The following is a 23170-nucleotide window of genomic DNA, read 5'->3' on the forward strand; positions in this document are numbered from 1 at the left end:
TGGAGAATACAGAGGTGTTTGGTCCAGAAGGTTGGAGAGTTATTGTTCAGCAACATTGGAAGGGTGGGGGGAAGCTCAAACCAAAGATTCACAATAGATTGATTCGGAGAACAAGAGTGAACCAAAACCAAAGGAACCCCAAAATTCATGGTTTCTGGCAAACAGGAGTAAAGGGTCAGATTTCCCTGGTGCCAACAGTGTTGCATGAGATGCAAAGTGGTAAAGGAATCTGCCTGAGATAATGAATATTTCAACCCCAAAACTCACTGAAGGGTTCCTAATAAAACTAGAGGCAAAGGGGTGTGGGACGGACCAAGCAGAATTCCCAGATGTTAGGGGCTGGATAGTTTGGGCTGGCTGGGGCTGGTGGACCCTGTACTGTACTCCGTAGAACATCTGGAATGCCCCAGCTAACAACATGCTCATGGGAACATAGGACAGTTCTGGTCACTGTGCCTCAAAAGGGATATTGTAAAGCTGAGGAAAAGGTGAAGAAGGGGAACCAAAATGATCAAGGGGCTTGAGCGACTCCCCTGTGTGAAAAAGTTGCAGCATTTAAAGCCTTTTAGTTTAGAAAACAGGCAAGTAAGCAAGGGGACATGGTAAGGTGTGTAGAATTATGCACGGCATGGAGAAAAGTGAACCTGGCACCAGCCAGTAAAGCTGAATGATGGAAGATTAAAGACCACACATAGTTCAACTGTGGATTTCGCTTCCAACCTTCTCTGGTGGCTTTACAAGGGGTTCAGGCTAATTCATGGAGGACAGGATACCAATAACCACTAAATATTATGGCTAGGTACTATTTACAGTGTTGAGGGCAGTGTGCACTAGAGGGGGTGTTGCCGTGCTCAGGTCCTGCTTGCAGGCTTCCCATAGCCACCTGCCTGACCACTGTGAGAAGAGGGTGCTGGATCTCTTCTCACAGTTAAATTATGGAACTCGCTGCCACAAGAGGGAACGATGGCCTCCAAAGTGGATGGCTTCTAAAGAGGGTAGCACAAATTCACTAAGGATGAGAATATCAATGACTACCAGCCCTGATGGCTGTGTTCTGGGTCAAGGACTACTAGACCTCCTCTGTTGGAGGAAGTATGCCTTTAAACACTATTTGCTGGAAATTGCAGGGTGGGAGAGTGCTGTTGGGCTCAGGGCCTGCTTGTGGGTTTCCCATTGGCATCTGGTTGGCCACTGTGAGAAGAGGGTGCTGGACTAGATGGGTCACTGGCCTCATCCAGCAAGGCTCTTCATTACTTCATTCTTATAATATTCTTAGGAGCTGCCTTTTATCAGGCCAGACTATTTGTCTGTCTGGCATAGCATTATCTGCTCTGAGCAGCAACATCTTCCACAACCTGGTGCCCCCCATATGTTTTGGACCAATGCTCCCATGATTCCTGACCACTGGCTGTGTTGGTTGGAACTGATGGGTGTTGAAGTCCGAAAGGGTACCAGTTTGGCAGAGGATGCTACAGGGTCCAAGGCAGATATAAATGCACACACAGCTCCCAGATATTGATTTTAATGGAATATGCAGGAATTGAGACAGGAACCTTTCTGCATACAAAACAGGTGCTTTATCCCACTCTAAGCACTGTTTCCTACTTGGCAGCAGAATTAAGTGGTACAAGTCATGAGGCTATACAAAGTGAGCTGTACCACTTCAGGATGATCAACACTATTAAGGATTCTCTCACTTTTAAAACGTCCTGCAATAATAAATCTAGTACGTTGGTGATAAATGTCTAACCCACCTCTCTCTCCTGCTTTTTATTTGTGGAGTGAATTTTTTATTTTTATTTTAAACCACACACACACACACACACACACAGCAGTAAGATAAATAAATGTTGTCATTCTACCTGTGGTCTGCACAGCCCTTTATACCACTCCATTCTGTGGCCATGTGAAGATTCAGGTAAAGTGTGGTAATGATTCAGAGTACAGAAGGGAAATCTCGTAGAGGGAAATTAGCTCTCTTCAACTACTCTTCCCAGAAAAATAACATTGGGGAAGGATCAACTGCATGCTGTTCTTTTTAAGTCAAGTCACTCGCATGCAATAGGTTCAACCCTGCAATCAATCTCAACCTGCCCTTTAACGTACCAGCTTCTCCAGTGAACAGACTTGGGAGTCTGCTCCCTTACAAGGTCACTCAGAGGCCAGCATCCATCTCTGAAGAGCCCTCTCCATACCATAAACTGCTATTATCAGCCCTGCATCCCACCCAACACGGCTCTCCAGAGATGCAACATGAATTACAAGCCTCAGTGAGGAATGTGGCTTGGTGTGGGCAATGAGATGTTGTTGTATGTATTTAATAATACATTTTAAAATTTCAAATAAAAACCTTGCATTTAGTGGGGAGGTCTTGGTAGTGGTTATGGTAGATACTGGGTGCAAAGCACACGTTGGGTTGGATCCAGACTGAGTTAGTAGAATTTGGGTCCCAATGAAATCAGTGGGACAAATGAGTCATTACTTAAGTCGTAACTCACCTATCCCATTGATGTAAATGGAAACTTAGCCCAACTAAATTAGGCGACAACCAGGCAATTATCTGCCATGATTTTCCTGACGATGATGAGCACTCATTGCCCTTTGAGATAATTTTAGAAATAAATGTATCAGTGGACACCATCAACTAGCATGCCCATCCACAGACAAAAATTGGCAGCCCACACCACTTAGGAGAAAGGAATAAAACAGTGTTCTGTAGAGCAGGGGTGGGCAGGTGGTAGATCCCAATCTACCAGTAGATCTCTGAGTGACTGACAGTAGATCAGCCAGGGGTTCTGACCCCCAGTTCTTTAACAACAGCAACAGCAGAATGAGTTTTCCCACCTAAATTAAGCGACTGAAATGAATAAAGCGAAGTAGGAGTTGGCCCCTTGGGCAAAGGGACTGTGAACTCGTTTCAGTTCCTGAGCTGAAAACAAATCTCAAGGTCAGCGCAGGGCAGGCTCACTTTTCTTCAACTCAAACACTACTCTCTTTTGCACCTGGCTCTGGTTGGTAGCTCTTATAATAAGCAACAAAAAGCAATTGGACCAGTCTAAAGTCTGCTTAGCCCTGCAGTAGAAACTGTTAAACCCAATGCTGCAGAGACTCCCAGCAGAAGTAGTAAGTTTCAGGAGGTAGAGGCAGAGGTAGCCATTTCTCTGCCTGGGACAGGATCCCAAGTAACACACCTGTTCACACATCTCAAGGACCAGCCCTGGAAAGAATATAGAATGGTTTGTTGTCTTTTAAGGAAACTACTACTGAGATGGCCAGTTCCTTAATCCAGAGAGTGTGCTCCCGATCATAAAGCTTGGAAACTCTACAATCCAACTTCTCACATCTCTTATTTTCTCCTCCCTGGTGTGTGTGTGTGTCCCTCTACCTTATACGTGACAATGCTCAATTGGTGTGTTGTTGTTGTTTTTTGTCCTTCCCTTGAATTGTTGGAATACATTGTTGGTCCTGTTTGTTATACATTTAATTTTGATTATGTGCTTTACTGTGGTTCGGCTGTCAACCAAAGAAGACCTGCACCACTGCCTGGCCTGCTGCAATTTTGCACACACTTAGTGGAGAGTAAGCCCCAATGAACACAGAGAGGCTTACTTCTGAGTAAACACGCAAAGGATTTGAATAGCACGCCCCTGAGCAAGCTAGCAGGTCGCTTTTTCACCTACCACGTTGAACAGATACTTCCACACTGAAAACATGATTTAATGTAGTCATTTAAAAAAAAAAGCACACCAGCCAGGTGCTTAACAATCTTTCAATGGCCAATTTGCATGCAGGGCCAGGTATTACCCTTCATTCTACTTCCCCACCACATTTCACCTTAAACACCCCCTGACCCGCATTGCCCAAGAGCACTGCTTAGAGAAAGTAGAGGAATCCTCTTATCCCAAGCCACACTGCTTTCTGGCTTACCGGTATACTTTGGATTACTCTGCTGTGAGGCTGCTGCTGCGCTTCCTTTCAACACAGTCTTAATTCCTCACTGAGAACAGCGGTCCTAAACCTCAATGCAGACCACTTGAAAACTGCTGGGAGGGGGGGGGGTCATCTAAGCAGACAACTTAATAAACTTTATTAGTTCTACAAATCAAGGCACATCCACAACTCACTTTTAATAACCCTTGTCTTTACTCTCTAGAGCCATGATTCCCAACGTGGGGCACATGCCCCACAGGGGGGCAATTTGATTTTTATGGGGGGCAATTAAAGAATGTGTTAGACCAAGTTAATGGCCTTTTAGGCTTCCCCCATGTGAATAGGAGTTCACTTTTTGAATAATAAGAATTATATGTCGGGGGGGGGGCATCAGGATTTTAGAGGTACTTAGCATAGCTGTCAATCTGCTGTTCCCCACTGCTATATACATAGCTGTCAACCCTCCCTGCTGTTTCCCAATGCAATAATAAGGGAATTTCCCGCAAAAAAGGAAAAGGTTGACAGCTGTGGCTTAGGTGGGGCATGGCCAAAAAAAGGTTGGAAACCCCTGCTCTAGAGTGATGGATGTGACTGTTTAAGAACAAAGATGTTCTGCAAAACTGATCTCCATCCTTGGGGGTGGGGGCAGAATCCCATGCAAGGCCAGGGACAGATGGATGTTTAGTACAGACAGATATTTCTCAATGGCTCCACAACAACATTTCCACATATCATAGTTCTAGAACCTTGATATATAAGGAACAGGTTCACATGCCTCTCTAGAATTCCAAAGGGACCGTTCTAAGAAGCATCCTTGGGAGCGTTCAAGCAGCCTTCTCCAACCTGGTGCCCTCCAGATGTTCTATACTAAAACAGTTGCCACAATTGTCAATGACTTTCAAGAAAGAGCTAAAAACCTCTTCCCATACTCTAGGCTGTGCCTCATTAAATGACGGCTGTTGAGTGCCACTGGGTTGCTTGCTGATCTGGTTTTGATAGCACTGCCTTATACAGAGAGACCACTGGGGCATCTAGCTCAGTAATGTCAACAATTTATTAAGCGTTCTTTAAGAGAAGAGAGTCTACATGCATATAGATAGAGGTAATCCAGTTAACATAGTATACATGGACTTTCACAAAACTTTTGGCAAGGTACCTCACCACAGACTCCTGGGTAAGCTTCTAGACACGTAAAAGAAAGCACTTGTTCAATCAGTGCATTGTTAAACCATTTTTTTTTAATGAAAAAGGTGTGGAATTGCAAAGTTCTTCCTCACTCCCAGAACTTAAGGCTCTCCCCAATGCACCTTTGCCATACCCTTCCCACATCCTGTGGATCAGGGTACAAAATACTTTTGTGTCCAAGGACTGCCTTGGGGAAAAGTAGGAGTTGAACAAAAGAAAGTATGTGGCTGGAGCACACTTTGCAAGATGGCATGGCTAAGCCCACAGACTATTAAAAAAGAAAACCAGAATCTTTAACACACCCAGTCTGAGAACAGTCTGTGGCAGGGCTCCTGCCGCGTCACTGCACACGTTTGCAGGACAAAAATGAATGGACAAGGCGCAGCTGTGGACTAGAGAGACACACAATGGGGACCAAACTCTCCCAGATCCCCCCAGGGCTCATTCAATGCATCTTCCCTTCTCTCTCTCTCTCTCTCTCCACCTGCAATACAGATCGAGTTGAGGATTAGCTGTTGCTTTTCCGCAGTAACAGCCTCAGCGAGATGGTTTGGGACATTTCAAAGGTCTTAAAACACACAGAAGGAGTGAAAATTGCTCTTGAGTTGCCAGGATGCCACAGAGTTTCACATAAAACACAAATGCAGATTTGCTCCAGCTTTCGGACCGTTGCCAAGCCCTGTCTCTTGAAAGCCTTGCAGATTAATTAATGAAGTCAAGGAATCAATGCACAGATTAAAAGTGGTTGCCCGTGAGCGACACAACAAGGGGGATGGCTGGCGGGCGAATTACGGCTGGACGGCAGACAAGGGAAGAGTGGCCACGATGCATAAATTAAAGCTCAGCTTCCCAGCTGGCAAGATGAGACTCCAGACATTAGCTACACACCACCGCCTGAGATCCTTGGCACCCAGCTGCTTTCCCACCCCTCTTTTCACTGCACCCTAGGACTTACCCATGGCAGAATGCCTGCCCAAGAGGCAAGCGACACCAACACCCCCAAAGAACACAGGAAGCTGCCTTAGCCCAAACCAGACCAATGCTCCATGTGGGCCAGTGCTGTCCGCACTGACGGACAAGAGACTGTCTAGGGTTTCAGATAGGGGTCCTTCTCCCAGCCCTACCTGGAGATGCTGGGGATTGAGCCTGGGACCTCCCGAAGGCCAAGGAGATACAGACCTCCCCCAAAGCACTTTCCCCAAGGCACCATGAAGCTTTTTCAGCCAATACTTGCCCTACCCCAGAAGATAGGAAGCTGCCTTGTTCAGAGTCAGGCCATGGATCCATCTGACTCAGTACTGCCAACACCAGCCTTTCTCAAACTTGGGTCCAGGGCTAGAAACTCAAGATATATAAGCTAATCGCTGGTCTAAAATGACTGGCAGCACCTCTCCATGGTTTCAGGCAATTCCCAGAGATGCCACTGAGGATTGAATTTAAAGCCTTCTGCAAGCAAAGCAGGTGCCCTACCACTGAGCTATGACCAAGACAGGAAGCAGTTCTCAGGTTTGTGTCCATTCTATATACTTGCAGTCATGAAGGCTAGATGCTTGCCTTAAAAATACAGCGCAGATTCTCAAAAAGCTGAATTCGGTGACAATACAAGTCTTTGCACTTTGCCCTGCAATATCACAGCTCTGGTTACGCAGCATGCATGGTGGTGGAAGCAGGGAAGTGGGTGAGCAAGTCTTCAAGCCCAAGATCCACTCCTAATCGCAGCATGATCCCAGGTTCTGGGAAAGTAGCATTTGAACACGACTTTTATGTCTTTTCAAGTTCCTAAGAAACCAAGCTTCCTGAGTTCAGAGCTATGATGGCAAAAATACTCAAGGTTCCTGAAATGAGATAGCCAAGAAGCACTGGTTTCCGTAATTTTCAAAAGCTCAAGATTGTTCAGTACCTAACTGCACAGTTTCCAGTCACATCCAGGGGCAATAGCTTCTGAACAGATACTGCAGAATAAGAAGTGCAAATTGTGCTCACCTGTTCATTATCTCCAATATGCAGAAATGTGGTGTGCAAATTGTGCTCATTGCAAAGGAATTTAAATGAGTTAGAAATTACATTTTAACACTACCTTGCAGGAATGCCATAACTGTTGTTTGTTGATGTGTTTGAGCTTTTGTGATCTCATGGCAGAGAATATTTTTTTAAAAAACCTTAACATTACACACACAGAGACACCTCCTAAAATACTGGAGAGTTTTAGTGGTGGCACAGTGGTAAGAGTGCCAGACTATGAGCTGGGAGACCAGGGTTCAAATCCCCATTTGGTCATGAAGCTCACTGGGTGATCTTGGGCCAGCTTCTCAGTCTAGCCATACTATCTTAACCATGGGAAGAGTAACAAAAAACAAAACAAACACCATCATGTTTAGAGGTAAAACCCATGCTTTAAAAGACTGTTTTAAGACTTTGTTGGGTTTTTGAGAGCCAGTGTGGTGTAGTGGTTAAGAGCGGTAGACTTGTAATCTGGGGAACCGGGTTCGTGTCTCCACTCCTCCACATGCAGCTGCTGGGTGACCTTGGGCTAATCACACTTCTTTGAAGTCTCTCAGCCCCACTCACCTCACAGAGTGTTTGTTGTGGGGGAGGAAGGGAAAGGAGAATGTTAGCCGCTTTGAGACTCCTTCGGGTAGTGAAAAGCGGGATATCAAATCCAAACTCTTCTTCTTCTTCTTTTTAGTTTTACTAGAGGAAGGATCTTAACCTAGACCAGGGGTAGGCAACCTAAGGCCCATGTTCCGGATGTGGCCCAATCGCCTTCTCAATCTGGCCACGGACAGTCCAGGAATCAGCATGTTTTTACATGAGTAGAATGTGTCCTTTTATTTAAAATGCATCTATGCGTTATTTGTGGGGCATAGGAATTTGTTCACTTTTTTCCTTCAAAATATAGTCCGGCCCCCCACAAGGTCTGAGGGACAGTGGACCGGCCCACAGCTGAAAAAGGTTGCTGACCCCTGGCCTAGACGATGGTCACCTATAATCCAACAACATCTGGAGAGCCACCAGCTTTGTACCCCTGCTTTGGCTGAAACTCAAGGAGACTAGATGAGGCCAACTAAGTTCTTTTCGGAGAAGAACCATTGACATTAATGGAGCAATGTCACTCTTGCTATTTCATTTCAATGCATCTATTCTGAGTGTGACTAACGTTTGATATAACTGTTGAGAAATAAAAAGATGACAAGCAATTCTAGGGACCCACTCTGCTGTGCTCCTTGAAGGAAGGGAAGGAAATTAAGAGACAAGAAGGACTTCCATACTCCACTGTGGCATATAACACAATGAGAACTCCCCCCCCCACCCCCACTCCTCACTCTCTAGGCTTCAGTCCTCTTACCTGTAAAAGGTGAGCCAATGATCCATAGAACAGAAGGGTTGCAAGGGGGAAATCAGCAACCACAATGAACTTAATTTTACCAAAAACAAAGATGGCTGGATTTTTGAGCACATGCTCCACAAAGCTGTTCACAAAAGAACGAAATATACAAAGGTAACAATTCAATATATCCACTTTATTACAACACCAGCCATAAAAGACAGTACAAAATAGACTGAAATACACCAGCAGCGAAAAGAAATGCCAGCAGACCCCCAGCATAGAAACCCCCATTTATATTACACGGAAGGCCTTCATGAAAAAGTAGGTCTTCAAGGCCCACGTAACGACCACATGGGATGGGTCCTGCCCAACTTGGAGCAGGATCTAATTCCACTTAACTGCGGGGCCACCACCATGCGCGGCCCTATTAACAAATACCATCCAAACAAATTGTCTTCGCAGATGCAGACATTGGTCAACCCAGTCCTAAAGAGCTTGAGGTCATCGCCATGGCACAGTTGCAGAAACCGCATCTACGAAACACAAGTACCAAAGCCAGCACAGGGGAACCCACAGAGACAGTCACCCCTTTATCAAGATCTGCCCCCATTCTCCTCCCTGGAAACAAGGGGGTGCCTCTCTGCATACCTCCACTCACCATGGCAAAGTTGCATTAAGCCTCCACTTTGTCATGCAAATGAATGAGCCTAGAAAGAGGGGCACAAGGAGGGGAAGAAGGCTATTTTCAGTTGCAGCATAACTCATCCAGCAGTATGAAACCAGACTTTGCCACTGAAAGATCCGGGCAGCAAACTCCACCCCCACTCACCAGAGGCAACATATTCCAAAGAGAATGTCCATGTCTGGCTTCCCCCTGAAACCCATCCTTCCCCCAAGCATCTTTATTTGGGTGTGCAGAGAGAATTCAAGGCCTCCGAACCTCTGTTTTGAGATAATCCCCACCCTAAACAAAGGATTTGTCTTAACAGCTGTCAGCCAGCTCCAGATCAACAGCTGCTTGATGGGGGCTGCCCTGTTAGGAGGGCATGAAATTAACATGTCTATTTAGATCCTTGCACCCCCAACACAAGGGGGGGAGGGGGATGCACCAAGGATCCTAGACAACACAGGACACATGGAGTAGTTTTGTTTTCATGGCGGCTTTTGGGAGGATAAACTGCCACCTCCACCCAACCCTTTCTCTCTCCCACATACTCTCCTGCTGTTTCAATAAATTAACTGGGGGCAGGGAGAGAAGTGAGATCCCAAAGGGGAAAGAGGGGGAGGGGGAAACACAAACACACACACACACACCGCTTTACAAACGACAGCAAAGTTGTGTATGTGGGCAACACATGTCATTAATCACTCCTCTAGGAACCAGCTCTCAATCTGCAGAATCAAACACACACACAAAAGGATAGACAGCAAAGTTTCCCATTCACAGGGGGTCCCCAGCACCAGGGGTATAGGGAATGCCAGCTCCCAGCCACTGCCATGGCTTGCATAGGAATGGGGCTGGGGGAAAGGTATTCTCAAGTCCTAATACGTTCCAGCATCTGATTTTTAGAACATGGAATCTAATTTCTAAAGAAAAGTCTGAGCAGCTACACAGGCTGGGTCTAGACACATCAAAGCATCATTAAAATACATTGTAAATTTAAACAGAGAAATCTGGTAGGGAAAAACTGGAGATCCACAGCGCCATCTGGTGGCACAGTTTTATAGTACATAAGGTAAAGGTAAAGGGACCCCTGACCACTAGGTCCAGTCGTGTCCGACTCTGGGGTTGTGGAGTTCATCTCGTGTTAATGGCCGAGGGAGCCGGCGTACAGCTTCCAGGTCATGTGGCCAGCATGACTAAGCCGTTTACCTTCCCGTTGGAGTGGTATCTATTTATGTACTTGCACTTTGACGTGCTTTCAAACTGCTAGGTGGGCAGGAGCTGGGACCGAACAACAGGAGCTCCCCCCATTGTGGGGATTCAAACCGCTGACCTTCTGATCAGCAAGCCCTAGGCTCTGTGGTTTAACCCACAGTGCCACCCGCATACAACGCATATAAATCACTTTTTCTTTACCAAACTAGCTGAGTCCACCGTCTTCAAAAAGGAGGAGAAATCAGCAATGAAGACACTGATCAATAAGCAAGTATCGTCAGGTGGTGTTGTTTTTTATGTTCCATTTGTACCCATTTGTCACTCATTGAGGGGTAGTGAGACTCGTCTTTCTCCAGAACCAGTAGTGTTAGTTTTTGTGGCTGCTCACACTTTTCTTTAGAACATAAACTCAAAGTAGTTTCCAAAAATGGGAAAAAAGTTTAAACCCACAAATAATAACAGTCCAAATCACTGAATATGCCACTCCAGTGGTGAAAGATGGCAGTTAACATTGGGGCCGCCATTTTTTTGTGGCAGCTGCTATTTTTCTCCATGAAATGCCTCCGCATGACCAATGGTCAGAGCTAACAGGAGTTGGGAGTCAAACAGCAACTGGAGAACCAAAAGTTCCCCACCTTTAAATTACACATTCCTTGAAGCTGTAACAGGCTTTTCGTAAACCTGGCGGGGAATCAATACTACGTGACTACCATTTTTCTTTCTTCCTCATCTGTGGGCATTTATTTTTAAGAAGAATTAACACCTAGATTTAATCTGCATTAAATTAATCTGCATTAACAGCAAATTTCCTTTGTTTAGACAGGTGCAAGAAGAAGCTATTCCATATAACTGAATATATATTTTAAGTAGGGGGGGAAAGGCAGCTAGGCTTGCAACAAATTCAAAACTCAACAGGTTATTTGCTGCAATTGAATATGTGCCCCAAGCAAAATTCCTAGAGGACAACTCAAGCTATTAGAGCCAACATGAAGATGGCATTTAAACAAAGAACTTAGAAATCTATGCAGATGAATAAAAGGCAAAATCTTTGCACACCTAAGTTCTGCAAAGCCACAAGTCTGCACTCACTGCCTCCTGATGATTCTCTGCTATGCTATGATGAAGTTAATGTAAGCTTGTTATGGATCTGATGCCAAAAATCACACAAATCACGGAGATTTCGCATCACGGCGAGGCCACAGGGCCATACTAAACAAGCAACTCAAAGTGTACATTGCTCATAGATGGAGCAAGAAGAGACCTCAACATTACAATCTAGTCTACAGTGAAGGAACACATAAAATGAAGCAACCAAAACCTCATTTTGGACCTAGGAAAAACCACCATCTCCTTCAAATAAACCATATGGCATGGCATGGCAGGAGCATCTAAAATCAGCAAAGCAAGAAACAGTAACTACAGGATGCAAAACTTTTCAAACCACACCTGCAAAGGGGGGGGGGAAACAGGAGCCTGATCCAAGGGCATTCCAAATTCTTTGGTCACATTCAGGTCTTACATTCAAACCACATGGTCCCCCCCCAAAAAAAAAATTAATAATCCTGGGAACTGTAGTTCACAGAGCTACAATTCCCAGTATGCTTAACAGGATTTTATTTCAGGGGCAGGGTGCTATCCAGAAATAATCCTGTGCTTTCTGTGTTTTGTGCCTTTTCTGTCACTGCAGGGCAGCAACAACAAAAGAAGGTGCCGAATTCAAAAAGCAAGAAATTTTACCTGTGCACAGAACAGAAGAATTGGGAGAACATCTCCTGTTCAGTTTGGATCAGCTGAGCTTACCTGACCCACACCTGATATCATATGACACCAGGTGATGGGCAGACAGGCAGGCATGGTTTAGGGAAAACAATGCTGCGGGCAAAATAAGAAGTCCTCATAGCTCAAGGTTTCCCAGCACTGCCCTAGAGAGCAATCTAATCTAGCATGTTTATTTTACTGGTATTTAGTAAACAAAGCTAAAAACTCATAAGTTGCCAAGCTCGTCTACAACCCGACTTGCAATAGGCATCCATTCATTCTTATTAATGAACTTGTGAAACTGAACATTTCCCACCCCTACAAATATCACGCAGTAGCCAATGATGTGGCTGTGAACCCCAGCTGTTTCGTAACAGAAGCAACCTGCCATACCTCTGCATGCAAACAGGAGCATTCAAGCCACTCTGGACACAGAGACAAATGGAGAAATGTCTGCTGTTGCATCCATTAATGAGTGTCTGCTCTCGCTTGGCTTCTTCTAAACACAACAACTCACGCAAGATAGGCTCCGTAGAGGCTTATTTCTTGGACACAGATTGATCAAGCCAATACAAGTCATATGGCTAATTGGGCAACACTCTAAATTACTAGGTTTATCGTGGAATTGTAGAGTTGGAGGGACCCCCAAGGGTCTTCTAGTCCAACCCCTGCAATATAGAGATACACCCACAACTCTGATATTAAGAGAATCATGCTATACCAACGGAGATATTCCACTGAATACAGCTGAGTACAGCTTAATGGCAAAATTGGCATTTGGAAAAGCCCAGCTTGTAGTTAGCCACCTGGCTTCTGGTAACAAGTAAGAGTTGTAACTGAGGCAGCCAGCCAGAGAAACTTAGAGAAGTTTTCTTTGCTTTTCAAGCTGGAAAAGGGCCATCTAAGCACGTATGGGGAGTGTTAGAAATACAGAGATATAAGCTATATTTTGACTGTGCAGATAAAATATCACATAGAATTCTACAGGTTGTAATGTTAGTGTGTGAAAACAGGCAAGATCCAATGGTCCCCCAGGCATGCACCTCCAGGTGGCAAAGACATCAGGCACCATCCAGGCACCCAGACATATTCACTTGGTTGCAAGTGGCCGATAGCCAGGTGCAAAATTTGCCTAGCACCTGGAAAAAATTTGAATACTGGTGCCAGGAACAAATTTTCTTTAAGAACGGACCCTTCCACTTGGTCCAATGCACCATCTTAATTAATTTCCTTTCTCCAGGTCCAAGCCCTGCCCCCAAGGGGAGGAATGGACACAAGTCTACTTTCTGAAACAAAAATGATGTAAGTCCTTATAATGAGGCAACTGCCCTGTGCAAGCCTAACCATACCCACCCAGAACTCAGTGGTTCTTCCTCCCAGGTAAAGTGGGGTTAGGATCGCAACCTTCATCACACAAAAACTTTATGGGTGCATTTCCACAAGTTAAAACCAGAACTGGAAGCAAGCAAGCCTTCACTCTTGGGCTCTGCCTTTATTTCAAAGAACATCAGGAACACAGGAAGCTGCCTTCTGCAGTCAGACCCCCTCTAGGGTGTTAGGCAGGAGGAGTCTACCCGGAGAGCGTGAGGATTGAACCTGTGACCTTTTGCATGCCAGCAAACCCCACTCCTCTCTCACCAACCTAACTGGGAAGCAGTTGGAGGACTTAAGACCTGGGAAAGCCATATGAAGTCTCATCCCTTTTAAATACGGTAGTGGTCATGTTCACATGTCATAAGCCAAACCTTATGGTGCTGGTACATCGCTGCCCAGCTGTCCCTACTTCAGCCCTGCCCTAGAGCAAGGAGAATAAATAAATGAATAAATGAAACAGAAACTTAAAACGTTGTGTTATGGCTAAACAAGGGGCCGCGATCTATTGCTCCCTAACAAGCCACAATCACTGGTCAGTCCAAACCCATGATTTGCTGTTGGTTTGCTGTGGCTTGTTAGGGGAAACCAAAACCACAAACCCTGGGCTTGGTTAGTCTGCAAAGCCAAGGCTGGCTGATTTGTTTCTCCTGCTCCTGCTAGGGGGAAGAGCAAGCAGAAGCAATCAGGCCATGTGCATAGGCACACAGCTCATGCCCTGTGAACCAGAATAAGCCAGGCAACTCGGTGGCAGAGAACCTGCATTGCAAGGTTAATCCCCCCAGCATGTCCAAGTAGCGCTGGGAATGCCTCCTCTCAGAGACTTTGGAGAGCTGCTGCCGGACAGTGTAGACAATGCTGAGCTATGGAGACCAGCGTAAGGCAGCTTCCTATGTTTCTAGAACCTGGCTCAGAGTCACATGGAACCAGCCACTATGTAGCAAAGGGCACACCAGTCTCATCAGCCTGAGAGATTGCCACCCGCAACACTTTTTTAATAGCAGTGACCCAGCCTAATTAGCAGGGCTATTGAGGAAACAATGAAGCAAGAGATCACAAAGCACTTTGCAAGTACTAAACAATCACCCATCTCCCTGGAACAGTGTTTTTCAACCACTGTTCCGCGGCACACTAGTGTGCCGCGAGATGTTGCCTGGTGTGCCGTGGGAAAAATTGAAAAATTCGAAAGATTTTTTTTAAAAAAAGATTCCAGCCAGAATATCAGCTTTGTGTTCAGCCAAAGAGGCCCTGGTTGCGCACTGAATAAAGTATTTTATAATTTTTCATATTTCTGTTTACTTACTATTTCATAATAAAGTAATTATAAAATACTTTCTTTGTGTTTATTTGATTCCTATTCAAGAGAATTACTTTATATATAGTCAATATAGGCACAGAGTTAATTTTTTTTTAACATTTTCTAATGGTGGTGTGCCTCGTGATTTTTTTCATGAAACAAGTGTGCCTTTGCCCAAAAAAGGTTGAAAAACACTGCCCTGGAAGTTAGGTTTTGCCTATGGGAAAGCTTTTAAAAACAAAAAAACTAAAACACAGGAAACTCAAGCATCAATTCTCTTTCCCATCAACCTAGAAGAAGGGCTTTGTGTGTCAATTTAAAGTAGGTCTGAAAGGAAGATGTTCTACTTTTGTAAAAGCCAACAAAAGAAAAAGCACACACACACACACACAAAAATACTGATGGGGTTGAACAGCCTTCTGATCACAAAAACAGGACAACAGCCTCTCTGCCAGGCTGGAGTTGCCCTCCAGTTGTTCTGGACTCTAACTTGTGCTGATGGGATTTGCTGTCCAAAACACCTGGAGGGCACCCACTTGACAAAGGCTGCAAGCTACTTCCTCCAAGCTACTCAAAGGCAGTGGGCATATCTTCCCCTGAAACCTCTTAGCTATGCCTGGAGGGAAAGCGGGGTGGGGTGGGGGGCTCACCCAGGACCCAGCTGCTGCCAGCTCCCCTTGTCCTAAAACAAGGGATCCTTATCTTTCTGCTTCTGTCCCCTCACCACCATCCAGCTTTAAGGCATGCTCAGCCACTCAAATCCCAACCCCCAGCTTCCCTGATACAGTGAAGGGGGCAGCATGAATGCCTCTATGTCCCCTCCACAACCCAGCCCCCCAAATCATTTCCCAAATCTCAATTAAGCAGCAACGAGTATTCTTACAAAAAATGTTTGTGCAAAGATTCAGCATTTTCTCTCCTCTTCCTGGACAGGGCATTTGTTTCTCTTTCTCACCCACTTTCTCACCCCTGTCTATGTAACATGCAAGGCTTTGCTCCCACACCTAATGTCAGTTTTGCTCCTGAATCAGCCAGACTCCTTTAAACCCAGGAGACCCAGAGCATGGAAAGCCCCTCTTAGTGCTCTCCTGTTCAGGGTGATTTGTGCTGAAGTGAGCTTCCCTCTCTGAGGGTCTGCAGCACCACATTCTGCCCTCTTTCAAAACCCGTTGGACCTCTTACTCTCCATCTCTTCTCTCCTTTGCAACATTCTCTTTTCAAGAGCCATAAGGCATTTCATACCTGCTAGGCCAACGTTTCCCTCCACTCAACTTGGACATGGATGTACTAATGCTGCAGATTTCTCCTCTGCCTCCACTTAAATACTCAACAGGCCTCTCTCACCTTGTCGCACATAATAATACTATTAGTAGTAGTAGTAGTAGTAGTAGCAGTAGTGTTTATATACTGCTTTTTGTCACAAGTTACCTCAAAGCGGTTTACATTTTTTTTACAAAATCAATTTGGCACAACAGGTCACATCCACATCATACAATTAAAGCACACAGATTTATGCAAAAAGTCCTGGAAACTGTAGTTTACCACTCGAAGAGCTACAATTCCCAGAACCTGTAACAAAATACAGCTAATGGGACTTTTTTTGGGTGGCAGGAGCCATGAACTTTAAATGCATGATGTGGATGCGACCATGCACAAAGTTATTACCTGCACATCAATCTGTTGGAGAGGGGGATGGGCAGTTTCCATCCTTGCCTGTTCTTACCCAACACACTTAGGATACTGGGGGACATCCCCAACCTTTCATCCCAGTGATGGTGTGTGTGTGTGTATTTCTTCTCAATCCTCTCCTTACTGCATTACTGCATTTTGTCCCTCTCAATTTGCTCCTGCTTCCCCCTTTCCCTAGGCAAGAACACCCCCAACCCAAGTGCTTATTTAACCCCCAAGCCCTCCAACTTGCCTGGGAATGCCCACTTCCTCCCATCCACCCCACAGCAACCCCTTCTCTTTGCCAACTACTCTTGCAGCCCCAACTGGAAGCCATCAGAAAACTCCCTCTCCACATGTGGCTCCAGGTGCCCTGGACGCCACGCGAGACTCCTTTCTCAAACTACCAAGGCTTCTCATTCTCTCCCCTCCCCCACCGATCCATGTCTCCTCCCGCCCCTCATCCGCACAGCCCCCTCCGTGTCCTCATCCTTGCTGCATCCCCCACGTACGCGCACTGCAAGCACACACACACGATTTGCCACTCCGCTCCTTGGCAGACCTCTTTGATCTCCCACTTGCACCCGTATGGACTACCCCCCTACCGCACACACACAGCAGCTGCAGACCCTCCTTTTGTAATCCTCCCTCTGCCTCGGCAGGCCTCTTGCACCTAAGCTCCCCTTCCCTCAACAACTCCCCTAAACCCCTCAAGCCCCCTGCAGTCCCCAACACAGCCCGCCCTTCCAAAAAAAAACACAACCCTCCCCGCTGTTCCTCAGCAGGCCACCCACCGTTCTCAGCCCATTCCCCTCAATTGCACTTCTCCCCATAAGCCCCCAAACATGCTGCGGCCCACCAAAAAGCTGAACCCAAACATGCAGCAGACTCCCGCTGCCCCCTTGTCCCTTTGCACACCACCCTTGGCTCTCAGCTCCCTCCTCTCAATTGCACTTGCTCCCCTAAGCCCCTGGACCTATTGCATCTTCCTCCTTCCAAGATTCCCCCCTGCATTCCTTCTAAGTCGCTCCCCCCCCCTCCACCGTCCTCCATACCTGCTCCCGAGGGTCCTGCTTCCATCCCATCCACGCGGGCGTCGCCCCGAGCCTAGCGGGGGGAAGAGAGAAAGTCGAGGCGGCGGACGCGGAGCGGGGGGGGGGGGCGGCTGAGTGATGCCCGCGAGCGAGCGAGCGAGCGCCGGGACCAGGGCGCCGCTCGCGCTGCTGCAGCCGCAGCCTCTGCTCTGTACGAGGCAGGCGCCTGGGATTCGCAGACCGCGCATGCGCAACCGCCTGACCAACCAGCAGTGCCGGAGACGCGTCACAGGAGGTCTTCAGCTCTTCCCCCCCCTCCCCGCTCTCCGCCAGAGATAATTGTCCCTAGGCAGTCTTCACTTCAGGCTCTTTTTAGGAATCCTCCATGTACGGGGCTATGAGTGGTGATTGGATTGGGGACTCATGGGAAACAGGTAAACGAACAGAGGCGGCAAAAGGGAGCCTACCGAGTTACACTCCCGTGCAATCTTTCCGTCTCCTTTTTTTCCAAGGCTAAAAATTCAATAGGAAAGCTATTTGTCCTGCTCATCACTGCATCTCTCTCTCTTCAGTTCCATGAATGCTATTGTGGGATCTGAGAGCGCAGGAGAGAAAAAGAATTTCATCAGTGTCGAGCTGTTTTTGCCCCCTTAGTGTGGAGGTGATTGTTCCAAAAAAAAAAAAAATTACAACGGAAAGCCTAAGAAGCGCTAAGCCTGTTTTTGCCACCCACCACTAGCTACAATTGGAAACCGGAAATCTTTGTACTGAGCCGTTAAGAGTGTAACAGTGCAGCCCCTCGCTCTTCCCCTTTGCCTCGACTCCTGTTGCCAACAAAGGAAAAGGGGAACGAATCCTGTGGGTGCCCCCTGGCGGCGACCAAAGGGAGCCGCAAGAACAGAGTAAGGCTCGGGGCCGTATAGGGCATATGCAGCATGGGGGCCATTTTGAAACCAGAACGAGTCTGGGGGAATAACCATCGGAGGCCCAAGATGGAGGATAGTATTTTTTAATGCTTCCCATTCATTTTTTTTTTAAAAAATATGCACTGTAAGTAGAAAACTAGCATAGCAGCGAGAGGAGTAGGCCAATACCCCTGTGCTGTGCTAATCTTCTACTTGCAGGGAGTTGTTGCTGGTTCATCTTCTGTTGTTTGTCATCAATGGTAGGCTACTCCTTACTTTCAGGCTCATCATTTAAAAAGCCCTGTAACAAAGTTAATATGGCGTAAGGGAACATGTGACCCTTCAGCTGTTGGACTACAACTTCTATCAGCCCCAGCCAGCATGATAGCGGTTATGGCATTGTAGTCCAACAAGACATATGAAAGCGGTGTATTTTCTTATCCTTAGTGCAGAATTTCCGATTAGGCCTGGAGACACTCAGGTTTAAGTTCCCAACTGGCCATGAAGCTCATTGAATGGCATACTTTCCTACATTTCTCTGATGAAAATAGGGGCATCCTACTCCAGAATAAAGGGACACGGATGGCGCAGAGCCTAGGGCTTGCCGATCAGAAGGTTGGCGGGGTAAGCTCCCATTGCTGTACGCTGGCTCTCTTGGACTATAGTGTGAGATGAGTGCCACAACCCCGGAGTCGTCCACGACTGGACCTAACGGTCAGGGTTACCTTTTATTCCAGAATGATTTTATTATTTATACCCCACCCATCTATGGGTTGCCACTTTGGCATTTTGTCTGAAAGTGCACCGAGATCACGTTGACATAGAGCTGAATAATGCTATGCACTGCAAAAAAAGGCAGAATCTTGAAGATGTGCCTGCTCAAACAAGATTTAAACGTAAGTCTGGCAACCCGGAGTCATATTATACAGAATAATTTTGGGGCAGGGGTGCAGTTAGTAAAATGAGATGGGAAAGTCATTGGTGCACTGCAAAGCTTGCATGAATTGTGGGGGATGGGAGGTGGGGAGAAACAATCCCATCTGCTACAAAACAGAATTATGCACAAACATAATATTTTAAATGGGAAATAAATTTTTTATTACATAGATAAAATATTTAATGTCCGTTTATCGCTATAAAAACAACAACCCATTCTGCCACTACTTCAAAATCTTTCTCAAAACTCACATTCTCTGCTCTGTCTTTGGCACACACCACTTGTCCTACCTCCACAACCAAACAAAGTTTCTGTGGAACTGCAATAATTGCATAGTGTTTTTCTCCATTTATCCCCGTCTCCATTTCCTCTAATTTTGCGTTTTCAATTATATTCCAGATTGTAGTCGTCTTGGATTATGGAATTGTCATCCCATGTTTAGTAAACCATGGGGAAAGCATGCCATAAGTAAAATTTGTGCTGCTTCCCTCATTCACATTTTCTTGGAAGTTTCTAGCAGCCTCGCTCCCCAACTATTAAAAAGATAAAATTAAGACTACAGCACTGAGAAGCAAAGAAAGTGTGCAGATTAAGTATATTCTCAACTGTTCTGTAACCTCTTTGCAGACCACCTGAATGGAGGATTCAAGCCAGTGACTGAGCAAACAAGGGAGAACCACCAAAACACTAAATTTAGTTGTAACACTAAATTAAAGTGGCATACTTGTTCCATAAGAGAAATGTTGTTGTGCAAGAGAATACATAAAGTAGTTACCGATAACTTTGTACAACTGTTCTTTGGGCTCCTCTTTGTGCAACATTAAAACTCACCCATCTGCTGGCGCAGGAGTCCTTGCACTAGTGGCAGAGAACATTGAATACTGTACAGTGGTACCTCGGGTTAAGAACTTAATTCATTCTGGAGGTCTGTTCTTAACCTGAAACTGTTCTTAACCTGAAGCACCACTTTAGCTAATGGGGCCTGCCGCTGCGCCACCAGGGCACAATTTCTGTTCTTATCCTGAAGTAAAGTTCTTAACCTGAAGCGTTATTTCTGGGTTAGCAGAGTCTGTAACCTGAAGCGCCTGTAACCTGAGGTACCACTGTACAGCCCTTTGTAATACATGTGCATGCCACAATACTCATTCCAGCCCCACTGAACCAGCTGGGTATGTCTCTTGTTCCAGATGGGCCATCCAACACCACTAGTTGTTTTAACTTGATCTACATCAAAACTAGAGTACACAAGAGACCTAGGACTCAGCTACATTAGTCAAAAAACGATGTTTTGAATGTGTTATAAACATACAAAACCAGATGGCAACAGAGAGCAAAATAAATTTCTATGTGATTTTACACAGGTTTTTTTCTTGTTATGATTTAATTTCTGACTTATAGTGTTTTTCCCCTAAGTGTAGATCCACCGCAGCTAGCATTGCAGCATTAAAAAGCTCCCAGAATTTGGTCTGTATAATGCGAAATTTTACATTGAAGCAGGCCAGCAGTGGTGAACCTGTGGCCCTCCAGAAGTTGCTGGAATAAAAGTCCCATAATCCTTGACCATTGGCCATGCTGGCTGGGGCAGATGGGGGGGGCTCAACAAAACCTGGGGAGAGGGCACAGGTCCCCTGCCCCTGGTGTAGCCATTCACATAACTTGTGATAAAACCACTGGAGGAAGGGTAGAGAGACTTCATCCCTAGGTCCCAAATAAAATGCTTGGGATGCAGCCTGGCAGAGTACCACTTGCAAAGAACGTGGCCCAGCTGTGTCTGCCCACCACCTCCCTCAGCTGTAGAGCGGTGGAGCCTGCAGGTTCCCGAGCCACCGCCTCACTCCCAGGCTCGGGCACGGTATGTCAACACTTAAGCCATTTTGGTTGCTTTTCTGTACCTAGTTCAGCTCTGTAGTTTTTGACACAAGTCACCCAAACTAACTGTTACACAGCCATGGTTTGAACTTTCATGGTATGAAAGTTTCCTAATAAACTTGGACATGGAATTTACCTTGCCTGCTGCCATGCAGGTACTATTTTAACTGAGTTAACCACTACATCTCAAATGATCTATTTCCTGGCTAGTAGCTGCCAATTCAGACCTTTTGTGTATATACAATGAGTAGTTTTGGCTACAAAATGAATCACTTTACATTTAACTGAACCTTATAGCAACTCTTCCAATTACTTATGCCTCTGCTCTTACATACCATATGGCTCTATGCTTAGATATTACAAATGTTAAATTCTCAAATATCTGGTTTATAAATAAAGCATGTCACTGTTTAATATACACTGTTATGCATTATACTATGTTTAAAATTCAGATATTGAATGACATTTTTCTTAGGAGCACAACAACTATCCTACAGGCTATTCATTACATTATCATTATCAATATAATTATTATTATACACAAAGAAAGAAAAGAACATTTGGCACCCAAATGCCTTTATTTATTTTTTTGGACACATGAACACAAAATCCCTGCAGGCTAAAAAAAAAGAGAAAAAATACATTGCAGTTATACACAGCCAGCATATTATCGCAATAGGAAGGCTATTAGCCCACCTTCCCCACCAACAGGGGTTGTGTTTGTTTTTTTAAAAGAAAAAAGTACCTCGTATTGCTATAGACATACATCCAGTCCAATTTTAATAAAATACAATTTAAAACATTACAAGTCTAACAATATAGAAACAAAACCAAAAAAAATACATCAGAAGTCAAAAATGAACAAATGCAAACAAGTTTTACATACATGTTTCAGGCTCTAGACAGAAATATCACCAAAATGTGTCAATAGCAAGGTATAAAGAAACTCTTAAGTGATATTCACATATGATCTTTCGTCAAATTGCACAAGGGAAAAAACCTTGCAGTTCAAACAGTATTGATACAATGCCCTCCAAACTCTACTTTCCTAAAATGAAAGCAGAGCGACTGCCTTGCTATTGAGCAAGAATGGGTTAAAAAGATCTACAACACATCCACAAGGGTAGTTTTTTTGGAGTGGGGGTTGGGGTTGGAGTTTGGGGTTGGAGGTTTGCTAACCTGTCAGAATGGCCTTGTCCCCAGCAGGTGGATAAAGGCTTTTGATATAAGGGTCATGTGGGGCAGAAGGAGAGAGAAACACTTCTAAATCATACTGATACATACTGCGTGGAACATCTCTTTTGCATCCCTTGATTATGCCTCTTTGGGTGTCATCTTTAAACAGCCCTCAAGCTAAGAGCAAGCAACCCCAGCCTGCACCTCAAATCCGCTACAGAACAAAAGCTTTTCAGAGCCTCTTTTCGAATTTAAGTGCTCACAACAAGCAGAACAGGGTAGGGGGGGGGGAGCCAAAAGAGCAAGGTGTTTTGGTTGGCTCTATAAACACCTTTTGCTCCTTTAAAAAAAAAAAAAATCCCCTTCCCCCCACCCCAGTCCAAATTTGCTACATTTGAGAATCTTTCACAACATATAGATAAACAATAGCCAACAGGCTTTAAAACAAAAGGATAAAGCATAAAAAACCCAAACACCATAAGAACCTACAGCTACAGAATGCACGTCTTCCCATTGATTGACACATGCATAACAATTCAGTTCATCTCCTTTTCAGGGTGGGGGTGAGGTTAGTTTAGATGAGCAGAGTCAAGAGATTCTGCCATACAACAGCGTTGCTGCATCTGGATCTTGCAGTCATTAGTTCTGAAGACCTTTTTTTTTTTGCTACTGTTGCCACCCGTACAGCCCCTTGGATAAATCCTCAGCTTTTAAGCACTCCCACCCCAAAAGACATCATCATCACTCTTCAGCAACAGAGAGTTAACTGAACATTTTTTTGCACAGAAAAAAATTCCAACAGGGGCAAAAATTAAAGGAAAATTCATGAAAAA

General features: G+C 45.3%; 1 protein-coding gene across 1 annotated transcript in view; it reads right to left on the bottom strand.

Moving 5' to 3' along the window:
- Positions 1 to 17601, bottom strand: part of LOC117051377 (protein argonaute-1) — a 42831-nt gene extending 25230 nt beyond the window's left edge. The window contains exon 1 of the mRNA XM_033157716.1: positions 17472 to 17601. Coding sequence (XP_033013607.1) covers positions 17472 to 17496 — 25 coding nt within the window. The 5' untranslated portion in view covers positions 17497 to 17601. The remainder of the gene's footprint in view (positions 1 to 17471) is intronic.
- Between the last annotated feature and the right edge of the window lie 5569 nt (positions 17602 to 23170).

This window comes from Lacerta agilis, chromosome 8 (genome assembly GCF_009819535.1).
Source record: "Lacerta agilis isolate rLacAgi1 chromosome 8, rLacAgi1.pri, whole genome shotgun sequence".
In the NCBI taxonomy this organism is placed as follows: Eukaryota; Metazoa; Chordata; class Lepidosauria; order Squamata; family Lacertidae; genus Lacerta; species Lacerta agilis.